Source organism: Cynara cardunculus (genome assembly GCF_001531365.2).
Source record: "Cynara cardunculus var. scolymus isolate 2C chromosome LG 17, CcrdV1, whole genome shotgun sequence".
Classification (NCBI taxonomy): domain Eukaryota; kingdom Viridiplantae; phylum Streptophyta; class Magnoliopsida; order Asterales; family Asteraceae; genus Cynara; species Cynara cardunculus.
This window is the reverse complement of record NC_037544.1, coordinates 36,744,763-36,761,671: the sequence shown is the minus strand read 5'-3', so window position 1 is coordinate 36,761,671 and position 16,909 is coordinate 36,744,763. Positions and strand designations below refer to the sequence as shown.

Below are 16,909 nucleotides of genomic sequence, written 5' to 3'. Positions count from 1 at the left end.
TAACCGGTTATGGGATCGGAACCGGGACCGGACGGCTTAACCGGTTACCGGTAAGCTTGACCGGTTATGGAGGATTTCACCGGAACCGGGACCGGTTATGGAACGTTTTTGTCTTGATCGGGACCGGCCGTAACCGATTATGGCCCGGCCCGGGACCGATTTTTGGCCACCTCTAGTCCCAAGCCTCAACAGATCCGGCCATAACCGGTCCCGTCCCCATCGAAAAAGGTGGGCCCGGTTAAGCTTTATTGTAACCGGTCATTAAAAAATAATATTTTTAAATTTTTTTAATGATATATATTATTAATATATTATAAAATTTGTACTTGGGTCACTCAAATACACTTTAAAAATGCGTTTTATTATAATTAAAATTACATTGTCTTACAAAATCTAGCGAGAAACCGAGAATTGTGAACTTTTTGCATTTTTTGCGAATCGAGAACTTGGTATGTAAACTCTTCAACCAAGACACTTCTATATAGTGTTTAGAAGACAAAAATACAAAAAAACAGCCAATAACGGCTACATTTAAAATACATAGCTACATTTTTCTAAATCAGGCCTAGCCAGGCCGGGCCATAACCGGTCCCGGACCGGCAAAACACCCCAAATCCATAACCGGTCCCAGATTTCGGTCCTATAACCGATCCCAGATTTCGGTCCTATAACCGATCCTTGGCCGGTCCGAGGCTGGGCCGATTTGGTAAATGGTATATGATTTTATGTATCAATTATAATTGGTTGATACACAATATTGAAACAAAAAACACTTGATATATCATTGCAAATCCACCGTAACTTCTATTATGGTTAAAAAATTCTAAAATTAATGTACAATCAGTTATAATTGAATCATATGACTTTCTACACATCCTTACTCATAAGATCATTTCGAGTTATGTTTGGGTTTATTAAAGTTTCTAATGTTATATAAAGTCAAGTTCTTGACGGTAAATCTCTATATCATATATAATATTATATACATAATATATGGGGTTGGGTTCACGTGAGACCAAGGGTTTTTCGTGAGACCAAGGGTTTTTCGTGAAACCCGCAAGACCAATTTCTATTCATTGATCAACTATATAAGCTAATGATCTAATGGTCTGTTGCACGGTGGCAATTTTATGATTATTGAGAAGTCTCGTGACGTTTATGAATGTTCAGATTGTCAGATTGTAGATCTAATCCAATGGTTGAGAATTGGTCTTACGGATCTCACGAAAAACCCTTGGTCTCACATGATACCAAGTCTAATATATGTTTTTGATATATTTAATAGATATTAAGTAATAATAATTCCAATTTAGAATTATCAAATTATAATAAGATATCTGTTTTACTCAATAAGTCAATGATAATAAAAACTACATTAAGATATTAAAAATGTAAGAATGAATCAACATCACGTAACACAAGTCGCGCATTTAGCTCGCGCATTCAGCCATTACGTGCCACGTGCTTAACATGGAGTCGGACACAAACCTCGAGCCACGATGATTGTTGCAATACGATCGGGAAAGTACTCAAAACTAGAATAAAATAACATGTTAAACATCAGTCGGATACTTGTTTTTTTTACCAAGAACATCAACAACAATGTCATCATTGTGATCGATAGATCGTGGATCAAACCAAGTAAAAGTTAGGAATGATCTTGTTTACGAGTCAGGTTTGTACGAGCTTGCCGTTTGATCGGATTCTTTTATCGAGATATCGAACTATTCTTCTCGATCATGTACGTTGTTGCTTTTTCTTTGACTTTAGATCAACAACAATCACCGATATGTTATCAGAGCTATTTCTTCCCACGGCTATCTCTATCAGGCTGTCAGCAAGGATTTGTGCCGCCGGTGACTCGTTGTCGATAGCATACCGACGCCGACGTCTTAAAACTCGACGAGCTACCTCACCCACCTCATTGTTTGACATCACATCCCACAATCCATCACTTGCCAGTATCAAACACTCATCCTCATCGGTTCTTGTTGTGAAAGTTATTTCCGGCACGGGTATGATCCATGGTCTTAAGTAGCGGTCACCTGATTAAAGTACGCAAGAAATCTATTATCGTTTCATCAGCATATCGAGTAGAGTTGCTCACGGGGGTCCGGCCTGCTAGAAAAGCGGGCTTGGACTACTATTCTTGAAGAAATGGACGGACTCGGACTCGCTTGTTGCGATGCAAAAGAAAATTTGGGCAGCCCGGCCCGTTAATATTTTTATAACAATTGAAAATTTGTAGTACTTATTAACTTTCACTTAATTATGACTCATAAGACTGGCCCATTTATAATACGGGTATGGAAAAGTTTTCAAGCCCGCAAATAAGGGCTTGGGTTTGATATGTTAGGCCCGTTGGACAAGAAAGATAGGTTAGGCCCGACAAAAGCCCGCAGATGATCAGCTCTATTATCAAGTAGGGCCCTATTGAAATAAAAACGCCTACATATCGTGAGAAAGAAAGGTTCATATGTGAATAATTGGAAAAACCCCGAAAAAATGTATTTGAAGATATATACGTGAACCGACATAACAAATTATTCATATGGGTTCACATGTATCTTCAAATGGATTTTTTTCATTGATTCACATATGAATATTTCTTTAACCGTCATACACAATAGTGAAACGTGAGATACCTATAGCTCTCGACATGGCGAGAACTCCAAATACTCGTGCACCGTTCCAATTTATGACTTTCCCATCTTGTTCTTCAATTCTCAGGAGTTCGTCCGCTCTATCGGGCTGTAAAAGTAAGAAGAAATACGAAGTTATTTTAACCTTCCAAATCATCGACAAATGCCCTGACTACAACAAAATCGGATTTATAGGACGTCAACAATGTTTAAGTGTCCTAATAAACCGCTTTATAGGACTTAATTTAAGGAAGCAGACAATAAATCGCAGACAGAAAAATCCATCGGTGATGGTTAATCCGTCGGTGACCCGCCACAAATCCGTAAATTACCGACAGAAAAAGATGTCGGTGAAGCCTCTTTGTTTTGTAGTGATTGAAAGGTGTGATGTGTCTAACATATAATTCAACCAAAGCAATTGTGAAGAGAATATTGAGAGACCTTTTGATCAACTGTCAAAGGGATTGTTTCCATGCCGCGGCAAAGCACAGCTCGGGAGTCCCCACAGTTGGATACGATGATTTGGCAGCCCGATAAGACGACTGCAACAGCGGTCGATCCCACTATTTCGGGTGCTGCTGCCTCGGAAAGGACTTCGTTGTCGGCCCTCTCGAAACTACTAGACATCACCGCTTCCCACCTTTGCTGCCATTTAAACCCGTCGGCTGCTTCTTGATCCCACTCTTCTGCTATTACTTCGTGCATTCGCTCGGCGCAAAATTTTGCCACCTTAATACATCGGCGGTAAAAACGGATGTTCGAAACGAGATCATAATAAACTGTCATTACTAATTGAAATCACAATGTGAAAGTATAGAATGTCAATTTACATATGCACATATCATTTTTTTTTTTTGAGATCCAATAAGTATTACTGGGTAAACGGTTACACTACAAAACAAACGACTTTTAATCACAAAAATCAGCTAAGGAAAGTTCCGATCACCTAGAAAATACCAATGGTTCCGCTAAAATCCGAGTTTTCAAGAAAATACCAACGGTAAATGGTTAATCTGTCACTGATTTGAGTTTCCCAATAACAATTTACCCACCATTGTGACGGTTTTGTGGCGAATCACCCTTTTTAGCGACAGATTTCCCAAAAAAATTGTGTTGGTAAAAGTCTTCCATTTAGTAGTATTACTGTTACCCCACAAGTGAGCATGACAAGGACCGATAATCATATACGGTAAGAAGCAAAACAATGACCGAGAAGACACTTACCTGATAAGTGTTTAGCGGGTAAAAGACTTACCTAGTAAGTGATTGTTATGATAAAGCAAGATAGTGTATCGAGTCTCGTCAGTAAGCACTTACCTAGTAAGTGATTGGTAAGCGGCCCCTATAACTGATGGGACACCAAATACTGTACGATTTGGTGTCATGAATAGTAGCAGTAGGAGTAGATACATACAGTAGAGATTTTGAGATCCGATAGAGGACAAATAAACTCTCAAAGTTGGATGTCGAAAGCGATTGTTACGGGTAATATAATAATTAAAAAAAGTAGATGTTGTAAATAAAGTGTAGAATTATGAAGTAGATGTGTGTGTATGTGTATGTGTATGTATATGTACATATATATATGTATGTGTATGTATATGTATGTGGGGGAGGTTCAAACGAGAACACTTTTATTTTATTAAAATGCAAGAACACTTTTTATTATATAAAATCACATGTGATAATACTCTGGTGGTGTGTGGGCGGCTTGGCCTTTGACGCCCGTGTATGATTCATTATCGCATGGGTATCACATGTGATTCACTATAATAAAGGGTCGGTGTTCTCGCATTTTCATAAAATGAAGGTGTTCTCATTTAAACTCTTCCATATATATATATATATATATATATATATAGGTGGGTTATTATACAACCCTTTACATTTGTACAACCAATACAACCCAATCTCAATCGTCCATTTAATTTGATGAATATGTGATTTCATAAAAGTTTTGATCGTTTCCTAATATAAAGTATTGATCATAATTAATGAACCATATTCATCTTTTATAAATATACAAATCATAATAAATGAACTCACATCATTTCTATAAATATTTCAATTAATTGGGTTGCATTGGTTGTACAAATGAACATAATGACATTTGAAATATACCCTATATATATATATATATATATATATATATATATATATATGGTTTTTCATGTGATAACCTAGTATTTTACGATAATCGTGAGGACCAATATAAACAACTAAAGTATCTTAAACAATGGTTATTAATAAAACAAATGTTTTTTTTGCAATTTTATATAAATAAAATCTTTAATATTTAAACAAAAGTACAATTTATGAGTTATGTGTGTGGGGGTTCATATGTGAACAATTTGTATATTGGATTAAATTTGGTTATTGATGTTATGAACAATTTGTATAATTGATTAGATTTGGTTATTCATGTTGTGAACAATGTTAGGTTTCGGTGAGAATGAGAGTTAAAATGTAATAAGGGATCTTCATCCTTGGATGCACATTAGATAGATGCATCGGATCGATCTTCGTATCAAACGCGATTCATTGGTGGGCTTGAAATTAAAGATGACCAAGGGTCCAGATCCCTTCTTACGCTTCTCACATTAACTCTTTTTTTCACACGATCCTTTGCTGTTGTGAACAACTAGTATAATTGATTAGATTTGATAGTCATCTTGTGAACAATCTTCTAGTCAATCAAACTCAACGATAAATAGGAATCTTGTTTAAAGAAGTTATGTTCTCCAATTATCTTAAAATGCAAGTATTTTCATTTGAATCCTTATTCAGGAGATAAAAGAGAGCGCGACATTGTTGCACACCTTTATTAGTTATTCATCATGAATAATGCATCATTCATGATGAATGTTTGTGTGTGTGTGTGTATATATATATATATATATGCCAGTAGGGCTGTAAACGAACCGAATGTTCAGCGAACCGTTCGTGAACCATTCGGCGGGAAGTTCGTTTATATTCGTTTATTTAATAAATGAACGGACATGAACAAATTTTTTTGTTCATTTAGTTAAATGAACGAACATGAACAAGAGTCTCGTTCAAGAGTCTCGTTCGTTCATTTATGTTCATGAACGTTCGTTCATTTACCGTTCGTTTATATTCGTTCGTTTATATATTAAATTTAATATATGCGTTTATAAATTAAATTTAATATATAATCTTTTGTTTACTTCCTTTGAATTCAAATAATATTTATTTATGTTCGTTTAGCCCGTTCGTTTAGCATGTTAACGAACGAACATAAACGAACACGAACACATCTGATTTCTAAATGAACGAACACGAACACAAAGATTTTCGTTCGTTTACCGTTCGTGTTCGTTCGTTTACCGTTTGTGTTCGTTCGTTTGTTCGGTTAAGTTAAACGAACGAACATAAACAAGCATCCGTTCGTGTTCGTTCGGTTCGTTTACAGCCCTATATGCCAGATAACAATGTACAGTTTTTATTTTTAATGAGATTTGAATTTTAACCTCTTCAAATAATATGTGTAATTATTTATAATCATGAATTTTAGTTATTATTTTGGAAGAGAAACGCCAAACACGTGTGCTAAAAACAAAGAAGAATGATAAGTACTATTGATATTGATGTTGACCAGTCCAAACATGCTACGTGTCACAAATCCCATAGCTGGCAAAAATGATTCCTTATTCAATTTTCTCTTTTTGAAAAGTATCCGTAAATATAAATTACAATTTTTTTAAATATTTATAAATGATAATTTGTTGTTATTCATAGAACGGTTACCAAACAACCTTATTTCATTCAACACTTAATAATTCTGATTCTCTTAACCATTTTATACCAAACCATTCCTTAACTGTTAAATCATTCTTAAGACATGAAAGGAGATCTTTAAAATTTTATTGAACCTCAACTATAATCAATTTTAAGCTTTTATTATTATTTGACAATTTTCAAGTTTGACTTTTGGCATAAGTTAAAAGAATGGTTTTATTCAAATATATCTAATATATATTTTTATTGTTTTACTGTGTAATATTTTAATATAATGTATCGAATTAACTTGTTTTTTGTTGTATTGTAGTTGATCGAGAGTCTTGTTACATGTACGAAAATATCACGATGATCCTAAATTTTAATTTCAATTTTCGTAGATTTGAACACACTAAAGTCTAGTGATAGGTTATGTATGTGAAAATATACATACATATATATATATATATATATATATATATATATATACACTTAGGATCATATAAAAATAATTTGTTTTTATGAGACTTGTGATATTATTTATGCTTAAAACTTCATAGCAAAACGTTCTACAACATAGTGTTTTTGATGTGAACGATTTTTTTTACCTTCACAACGTTTTGCTATAAAAAGTGGTGCACTGATCTCACAAAGAGGCTGGTATCACGTGAACCCAGCCCTATACGTGTGTTATTTCAATCGAAATTAATAATTATGAAATGTTGGTAGATTTTTACTTTCATCCAAATAATTATTCTGGTTTTAAAGGATTTTGAATCTTTCTTTAACATTTGCACAATAAAATAATTTGAATTGAAAACCGAAAATTAGGATGGATATGGAAGCTTACTTGCGATCCGCCATGGCCATCATAAACACCGAAGAAATGAATCGGCGAGATCTCAAGGGAGGTTCTAGAACCAGGAGTTGTACACCCTCCCACGTGATCGCACGTGCCTGACATGAATCCAGGAACCACCGCCACCGCATCTTCCATCTCCTTCCGCCGTCCGATCACCGATTTAAATCCCCAAGTCACTCCCTTACTCCTCCCTACACACTTCTTCAACCTCCTCGTTCCGCCTCCGCCGCCTTCTGCCGGTTGCACCTCCGCCATCAACTTAAGTGGCACCACCGCCGCCGCCAGAATCTCGCCGGAGGAGCTGCTGGTTATGGAGAAACTGCTAGAAAAGTCAACATCGCTGCTTCCGAATATAGACGATACCGTTGAACTCGTTGACGATAAATCAGACGAGTCAACTCGGTTGGAATCTCCATCTTCAGACTCCATTGGCGTTCTTCAAAACACACGATAAATCAGATGTGTGTGTTAATGGAGAATGATAGTTGTATGAAATAAAACGAAGACGAAAGTGATACTGCGATGATGACACGTGTAAGAGGTACATGAAGGGAGGACACACGCAATCATCTCCCATACAGATGTGAGAACACAAATATGGAAGAGTCGTTTCCTTAACCTTAATTAGAATTAATTACATAAATTACCCTTGGTGTTTAAGATAATTACGAATGTCATCCTTGGTTTATTAGGTAAAACATAAGTTTAAAACTTAAACGATACAACGGAACTGAAGCAAACCAAGTTGGTATGTGTGGTCCGTTTTGGTTTGTCTTGACGACTTCAGATGTAAATTTGCATAGTCTGAAACCCTACATAACTGAACTAAAGTTCTTTAGTTTGTTTCGACGACTTCTCTAGTTCATTTTGGTTCGAAAACATCAGGAATGGTTTTGGGTGGCGTTGTCTTTATTCGAGTTTAGTGATGGTGGTGTTTCTAAAAAATCTCTTTTAACCAGCAGCTCCGTAGGCGAGATTCTTGCCAAAACAGTGGTGCCACTTAAGTTGATAGCAGAACATGTGGAAGGGAAAAAAGGGTTACTCGGAGGTCGAAGAAGTGTGCAGGGAGGAACAAGGGAGTGACATGGCCTGGAGTGATCAACCAATAGAAGGAGTTGCAGTTGTGGTGGTTTCAAGATTCACGTCGCACACGTGCAGTCACGTGGGAGGCTACACCACTCATGGTTCTATAATTTCCCTTGAGATAAAGCCAGTTCATTAGTATTGGGCACGTGGGTGAGTGAACTCTAGTTGTGCTTGAGTTGCGATCCGCTCCGGTCAAGTTGAACCTTGCCAATTAGCTTATGGAGATCGGGTTCTCACTACCAGTCCAAGTGGGAATTCTTCTAAGAAAGCCCCTTCTTCTAGTCTTTATCTTGAATGTTTCTTATTGTCTTTCCCTTTCATCTTGATATCAACTCTAAATTAACAAAGCATCTGGCGGGGAAACTTTCAATATTATGACGAAAGATACTATCGGAGAAGGTCCCACTCTGCTTGCGTCCGCTAGCTGACATCGAGAAGATTTTCAAAAAGGAACAAAGAGGATCTCGAAGGATACGATAGCAAAGTCAGAAGATCTTAGGGTCTTTTTTCTATTAGTTTCTATTTTCGAGAGAATTAGAATATTATGTATATTAAATACTTTCTTGGTTTAAATAAACTGGTCGATTGTGTTGGACGACAAATTTGGAAGAATATATAACTTTTACCAAATGAAATACAAGTCAGTATAATGTTTTTGTTTCCGATTAGATGCTTTTTCCTATTGCACAGCAACAAATTCGGAGTAAAACAACTGTAAAAATCCGATGTCAGTTTCACATACTAAACGATACCACATTATAAACTTTGTAAAAAATGTGTTCTTTCACATGTTAAAGAACACTGCATTGTAAAATATCTGAAAACAACACTACACTGTAAAATATCTAAACTCCTGTGTTATTTTGCATATGAAACACCAGTTTTTATATGATATTTTTTTCATATGTGAAACAACATTTTCTTATGAAACAACACGTATTATAATATGTATGAAAATGCAAAAAGTTAATGTGATGAAGTAATTATCGACTATGAATACATCAAATCAAAATAAGATACAGTAATACTCAAACATTTGATACACCCGATGCAAAATAAATTTTGAATGATTTGAATCTGAAATGCTTGAGTACCCTTAACTTTAGTTATCCAATATCCGCCTTCATAAATCAACATCAGTCGCCTTACTTATGAGCGGAAGACGAAGTCATAGGGGAACCTGCGGCTGTAGGAAAGTGGGCGTTTAGCAGACTTCTACGCTTCACTGTTCTCTTATTTATACTATAAAGCTAAAAAAGCTAACTTCACCAAATGGGCGGAAGCAGTTTCACTACGCGAAGGCAACTCTCCTTCAATCTTCTTTCTTTTATCACTTAAGAGTCGTGTGAGTTGAAAGACTCCTACACGGTTCCGAACCGTGCAGGAAGGCTTTCCATCGCACGACTCATCAACTTGATCTTCGTAATTGAGGACGGGTTTTTGATGTTAGCTCACCCTCATGGGATCACGACTGTTTGAACCTATTCGAGATTTACACCAAGATATTTAAGGTCTAAAACTAAGTCGAAAACCCAGTTCCATCTCTATTTCAATTAAAGTCCAAATTGAATAAAACGAATTTTAGAACTCTAGAAAACCAAAATCCTAACATGTTATTGTCCTGTAAAAAAATCTAGAACCACTAACATACATTTGGTCAATTTCATAATAATTCTTAAACTTGGTGACAACTTTGTAATTTATGAAACTATAAGGAATGTTTTGGTAATTAACGCATAGTTCAACACGCGTCAGATTTCGGTGAGGAATCACTGTTCGACCAATCAGGCTTCGCCACAATTGGAGGGTCGACCTCCATTGACTTTGTCGTTTTGAGGTTTCCTAATATAAAACACCGTCCTACAGTAACGTACATGCACCCTCACCCATCCACCAATACGTTTCACGCTTTTGATGTGTAGTGGCACACGTCATCCTCAATGGGACCCACCTTTGATTTATTTGATCTTCTTTCGGTGTAAAATAATGAAACTATAAAAACAAATTAGTCGACCACATTTTTTATTAATAAATCAACTATAAAATTGTGGGAGGTAATTTTTTTTTGAGCAAATATATTATTAAAAACTAGAAGGGTATTCGTACAATGTAGTGAGATACATTTTAATTTTAATGTTTCGTTTTATTCTGTATTCTATCGATGTTATAATATTGTTTAATATTATTTTGAGAAAAACGATAATGTTTTTAAAAATATAAATTTGAAGATATCTTAATTTTTTATTTTAAAAATATTGATATTAGTATGAAATTAACTATTTAAAAGTTTTTGTTTTATTGCGTAATTTCTTTACTTCAATTTTTTCTATTATAATTTAATTTAACTTTAATAACGAAATAATTTTTTGATTTAATAATATAATTTTTTATAAAGATAATAATTAAGTATTTTGTTGTAACATAATGTTATCCTAATTATATTTTTGATTTTTTATATTTAAAATAAAATGTTTATCCAGTATTTGATTATGTTTATCTGCAGTTAGTTACACGAATTCAAACACGAAGATTTAATAAGTTGTATGTATTTATGCATTATTTACTTATAATTTTAAATTTTAAGTAATATGCATCAATAAACAGTACTTTGTGTATAAAAAATAGTTTTTAAGAATTAATATCCGGAAAAAATAGACAATTAAATGATTGTTACATGTGTTTTTTTTGTCTAATCTTGAATCTTTTATTTCTAAAATGTATATTATAGTCAGTTTATAAAACTTAATAAGTTCATAATTTATATAAATAAAAATCATTTCATATCATACATATCAACTTATAAACTTTATATCAAATAATATGCATTTTTTAAAAAACAGGCAACAGTTAAAACAATTAAGATCTCATGAATTAAATAGGTTTTTTTTTATTAAGACAACAGCTTTATTGGAAAGGGTCATTAAGATGGGGCCCAGCCGTGGGTCAGGTGTCATAATTACGAGCTACGTGTCTCGTTAGCAGACCCAACTTGACTTTTAGCTATCTTAATTTTCTAATACCTCATGGTCAATTATATGAAAAAGAGTAAATTACAGATTTGGTCCCTAAAGTATGTCAGTTATTATGAATTTGATCAATTTTCTTCATTTATTACATAAAAAACCGTTACGTATGCAGGCTTTTTTTGGATCTGGTTTTCGAGGTAAACCACCGTTTACTTTTTTAAATATTAGAAGGGTACTCGTATAATATATCGAGATATTTCGATTTTAATGTTTCGTTACAATACGGTTTTCCGTGGTTTTGAGAAAGCAATAATGTTTTTATTTTTAAATAAATATAAATTTGAAAATATTATAAAATTTAAAAAAATATATATATATCAATATTAGTATCAAATTAACTATTCTTTTATTTATTTCTATCATAAATTTATTGATTAAGCAACTCCACGTTTTGCTTATCATGGGCATATGGAGAGTTGGGGGTTCAAGATGTATGTAAATTTATCAAAAAAAAAGTAATGCATAATGAACCACATATTATATAGGGACAAAATGGTCTTTTTCTTATATTCGGCATTTAAAAAAAATCAAAAAAATTAGAAAAAAGAGAAATGAGGAATGTAATGTTAGAAGATGTCATGTAAGCACTATTGAGTTTTTCCTTTAATATATATACTAGAAAGGTATTCGTGTCAATGCATCGAAGTATATATCAATCTCAATGTTTTGTTTTATTATTTATCTATGTCGATATAATACGGTTTATGTGGTTTTAAGAAATACGATAATGCTTTTTTATTTTTGAATACAAATTAATATATATATATATATATATATATATTGATATTAGTATTAAATTAACTATTTAAAAATTGTTTTTTTTTATAATTTTTTTAATTCAAAATCTTTATTATTATTTAACTTTATGTAACGAAGTAATTTAATTTAGATTTAATAATATGTTTTTTAATAAAAAATAATAATTAAGTATTTTGTTAAAACTCAATAATTATCCTGATTATATTTTAGATTTTTTATACTTAAAATTATATGTTTATCCCGTATTTGATTATGTTTATCTGTGGCTAGTTACACGAATTAAAACTTGAAGATTTAATAAGTTGTATCTATGCATAATTTACTTGTAATCTTGAATTTTAATTAATATGTATCAATAAACAGTAGCTCGTGCATAAAAAATAATTTTTAAGAGTTTTTGCCAAATACTTTATAATAGAAGGGTACTTGCAGTCTCGCAAAGTGTAGGGAGATACATCTTGATTTTAATGTTTTGTTTTATTTATTTTATCTCGATTGATGTTATAATACGGTTTTATGTAATTTTAAGAAAATGGTAACTTTTGAATAAAATATAAATATGAAGATATATCGTAAAAAAATTAAAAAAAAATATCCAAACTGAATATTTAAAATTTCTTTTATTTTTTTGTATTTTTTTAAATCATTTTTTTGTTAGTAATATAATTTTTTATAAAGATAATAATTAAATATTTTGATAACTTAATGATTATCTTAATTATATTTTAGATTTTTTATATTTAAAATGAGATGTTTATCTTCTATTTGATTATGTTTGCCTGCAGTTAGTTACATGAATTCAAACATAAAGCTTTAATAAGTTGCACTTACACATAATTTACTTGTAATCTTGAATTTTAAGTAATATGCATCAATAAACAATATTTTCATGTACAAAAAATGGTTTTTAAGAGTTTTTATCAAATACTTTATAATATAGTATATATATATATATATATATATATATATATATATATATATGATTTGATGGATACAAGTGATTTATGGACAAAAACAGTCTTTTAATAAATCGATTACAACTGTCATCTGTAACTTTCATTTCAATCCCGTATTTAACACAAATAAGTAGAGTTCCGTGTGCAAATTCTTGCCGTTGTCATTTACATTGTCAAATCGTTAACAATAATCATTATGAGTTTTGATTAACTGACGGTTCGATATGAATCAGAATCATTTAAATAGTGGTCATTATTAATTGTTCTCGTGAACATGTATCAAAATTTTATGATTAAAAAATACGTAAGAAACCCGTTCGTTACAGATTATACGTAATACAATATTATTATGGTATAATTGTTTTCTTTTAATAATTATTTATTTTATTTTATTTATAAAAATTATTTTACAATTAATTTTAAATGGAATTTACTCCTAAGTACGTTAGGTAAAAGAAAAAATAAAAATAAATAAAAATTAAAAAAAAAGAAAGAAGAAGAAGAGAGAGTCTTGTCTTTCTTGCCACGTTGGAATCTACACTTCACTTTGCGACAACGACCAATCAATCACTTGTTTCATAAAAAACTGATTAATTTGTGTATCATTGTCACAAGTGGATGTTTAGTAGTCGATCATCGGAGACGGCGTCTTGATCAGATAAAATAACCGAAGAAGGTCACTGAAGTGGTGATGGGAGCCAGAGAAGGCCATCGGATTTGGTTCATGTGTTTCTGTGTGTTTGTGTATATATACATATATTAAAATAATTAAACTAATTAAAACAATTGTAATATTAAACTAATTAAAATAAATTGAATAATCAACACAATTTATTAATTTACCCCTTGTTTTATTTTAATAAATAACATTAATTATGTAAATTAATTGGTTTATATTAGATCTCACAGTTACCATATACTATCAAATTCTCATTTGATTAGACTTATATATATATATATATAAGGGCATGTTCAAATGAAAACCATGCAATTCTAAGAAACCGTATAAACCAATTTCGACCAATAGGAAAATTTTATTTTTTTTATAATTAAATTTAATCAATAAGGGTATTTCGGTCATTTTTCATATTTTTTTGATAAATAAGAAAGTTATTAATAAATATTAAATAAAGAAATTTAATAATGGAAATTATATAAATGGTAACATTTAAATTTTTTATTATATTATAATATTAAAAACTAGATTTTAATTTTTTGTTATCCAATGAGTCTGGAAACGTGGTATGAAGATTCTAGCTTCTTATGGAATGAAATCTTGATTTAAGGTTGGAGGAAAAAAATCATCCATGTTCATGAAACTGTTTCAATGTGAAAAARTTTCATTGTAAAATGATTTATTTGTTTCTTTTAGGCATATTTTACATGTTAATGAAATAGGTTCATGATGGTAAAAATGTTGATGTTCTAATTGATTCATGATTCATGATCTAGTTTCATGGTGMTCCATGTTGCTTTGTGATTGAAGTTGATCCGTTTAGTTGGTAGGATGAAAATGAAACGGGTGCATAATGTATTATGTTCTTTATGAAATAAATGTATGATGAAACGAGTGCATATTATATTTTGTTCTTTATGAAATTAATGTTCATAAAATTGTTTCAATGTGAAAAGGTTTCATTATAAAATGGTTTATTTTTGTTTACCAATTTTGCCCTTAGTATTGAAATAAAATAAAATATTAATATTTTTTATTTTTTAATTTCTTAAAATAAAATAAACTAATCTTAGTCATTGATCAAGAAAATGGATGGATGAGATTGGTTTACACGGTTTACATAAATGGGGCAAGTTTTTATTTGAACGTTCCTCTCTCTCTCTCTCTCTCTATATATATATATATAGAGAGAGAGAGAAGGATTTGGTTGACAAAAGTGAAAAACGTGTAGGAAGACAATTCGATTTTCATTGAAGGTTGATATCGGACGCTACCAAAAGATCGATTAATTTTTTTTAAAGGAATTTGTGTTCAAAATAGAAAATTCCACAGAAACGTGAATTCAACGATCGTCTTGCAACTAGCCTCTCTGCCCCAAACACAAATTCCCCTTCCCCCCCAATCCAACCTCATCCAAGCCACCAAAGGGTCTTTCGCCTAACAGTATGTGAGTCTTTGACTTCCGAGGAGGTAAGAGACTCAAACCTCACAAAAAAGTGAGGAGGGTGTGTGGATTTATTTGTTTTATTTGTCGTATATAAATATTATATACTTAAAAAAACCCTCTCATTCGATCCCATTCTCATCTTGATTCTTTTTTACAATAAAAAAAAACATATCCATCAAATGAACAAATTCTACGTAATTTAAAAAAATAATGGAACAATGATTTTTGCTGATTCAAAAAGTAAACTTGACGGGTCTTCAGTATCTTGTATCAATGACATTTTCCTTGTCAACGTTGAAAAAACATCAGTTTTAAATATAAGTAATCAAATTATTGTTCACTTTCTATCATATGTATACCCGTCTCACAGTTGATATCTCAATTATTGTTTTTTCACAGTATTTTGATTTTAGGGCTCTAAAATCTTCGACTCAATCAATGGGTTCATACAACATGTCGATTTATACGGACGAGATTCAGTGGAAAATTCCAAAAATGGAAAACTGAAAAACTGAAAAACACTTTAATAACCATTCATCCGTACGATATACACGTATGAATACAAGTAATTGAACATGTTTTGTGGTGTGTTTGTTATGCACATGTGCATACCAGACAAATTACTTGTGATAATCCTTTTATAATTTGTTGTTGAACCATAACACAAGAACATGAGTTCAATGAAAAGATAAAATAATAACCACTTGGSTTGTGGTACACTGGTTAAGCCTCAGGAGATGCAGCGAAAAATCTCATCTAYCCTGGTTCGAATAAAAGAGCTGCCAAATCCCTTATAACCATGATGGTTCATTTGCAATGATTTCAAGCAATTCGTTATCTCTTGGGGGATTAATTGCTACGTGTAAACTCGCCCAGAAACCCATTGGTTACCCAAAAAACAAAATAAACAACGTAACAACTTATTAAGACAATTTATTCAACACAAGAAATAAACAACAAAATTTTATAGATTCCATGCCACAAATACAGAAAGATAGTACCACATACAACAATTTTTCCATGTAATAATTATACATAAAAAAACAAACCACAAACTCATAGGTGAGTTTGAGATTAAAGGTGATCAAGAGTCCGGATCCTTTCTTACGCTTCTCATTTTAACTTTTCTTCTCACACGATCTTTTGCTTAAGGGTGATGAAAAAAGCGACGACAAGCATGGAGACAAGCAAGAGTAGGGGGATTAGAACGAGCACAAGGAAGATTACAAGCATGAAATCGAATAGGAGGTGGAGGACTCGTAACCGCCTTATAAACATCATGCCCTGCCCCAACAACTTCATCGCATTTTAGTCTTGGGCAACGTTTAATGATACCACGAACGATACCTCCAACAAAACCCACCGCATTTACGTTATGTGGGTTAATTACGTAAAYTGATAACAATATAAAAACTATAATCATCTTCGTCTTCATCTTCTTCCCGATCTGCATTTTAATTTGTTTGAATTATAGATATTAAAACCAAGAAATCCAAGATAGGGTTATATACATACATATATATATGTATATATACTGTAGTAATTAAACAAACGATCAGCCGAGGCCTGTACTGCTTAACTTAAAAACAGACTGTTGAGGCAAAATAGAATTAGAAATGAATTTACCGAATGATGTTCTTGGTTGATTCGTGGACTAGATCTCAGTGCAAACAGGCTATCAACCACGTCGTCCCTAAGATAAGACAACCCAACAAAA

At 32.3% G+C, this 16,909-nt stretch overlaps 1 protein-coding gene and 1 long non-coding RNA gene across 2 annotated transcripts; both read right to left on the bottom strand.

Annotated features, from left to right (window-relative positions):
• Nucleotides 1-1,422: 1,422 nt before the first annotated feature.
• LOC112500932 (probable protein phosphatase 2C 6) lies at nucleotides 1,423-7,676 on the bottom strand. The gene is made up of 4 exons (XM_025104550.1): nucleotides 7,231-7,676; nucleotides 3,084-3,371; nucleotides 2,646-2,751; nucleotides 1,423-2,045 (listed from the first exon to the last, which is right to left on the bottom strand). Exons 1-4 carry the CDS (start codon nucleotides 7,669-7,671, stop codon nucleotides 1,738-1,740), a joined length of 1,143 nt encoding a protein of 380 aa, XP_024960318.1. The 5' UTR covers nucleotides 7,672-7,676; the 3' UTR covers nucleotides 1,423-1,737.
• Nucleotides 7,677-16,128: 8,452 nt separating this feature from the next.
• LOC112501107 lies at nucleotides 16,129-16,909 on the bottom strand. The gene is made up of 2 exons (XR_003067416.1): nucleotides 16,819-16,909; nucleotides 16,129-16,639 (listed from the first exon to the last, which is right to left on the bottom strand). It is a non-coding gene; the product is annotated as an uncharacterized LOC112501107 (long non-coding RNA).

What these genes read in the sequence shown, in the direction of transcription:
- LOC112500932 (XM_025104550.1), bottom strand. Translation starts at nt 7,671, where the DNA reads ATGGAGTCTGAAGATGGAGATTCCAACCGAGTTGACTCGTCTGATTTA. An exon ending in ATGGCCATGGCGGATCGCAA is followed by an intron (nt 3,372 to 7,230) that starts GTAAGCTTCCAT and finishes CGATGTATTAAG; the next exon opens with GTGGCAAAATTTTGCGCCGA. An exon ending in CGCCATGTCGAGAGCTATAG is followed by an intron (nt 2,046 to 2,645) that starts GTATCTCACGTT and finishes TACTTTAATCAG; the next exon opens with GTGACCGCTACTTAAGACCA.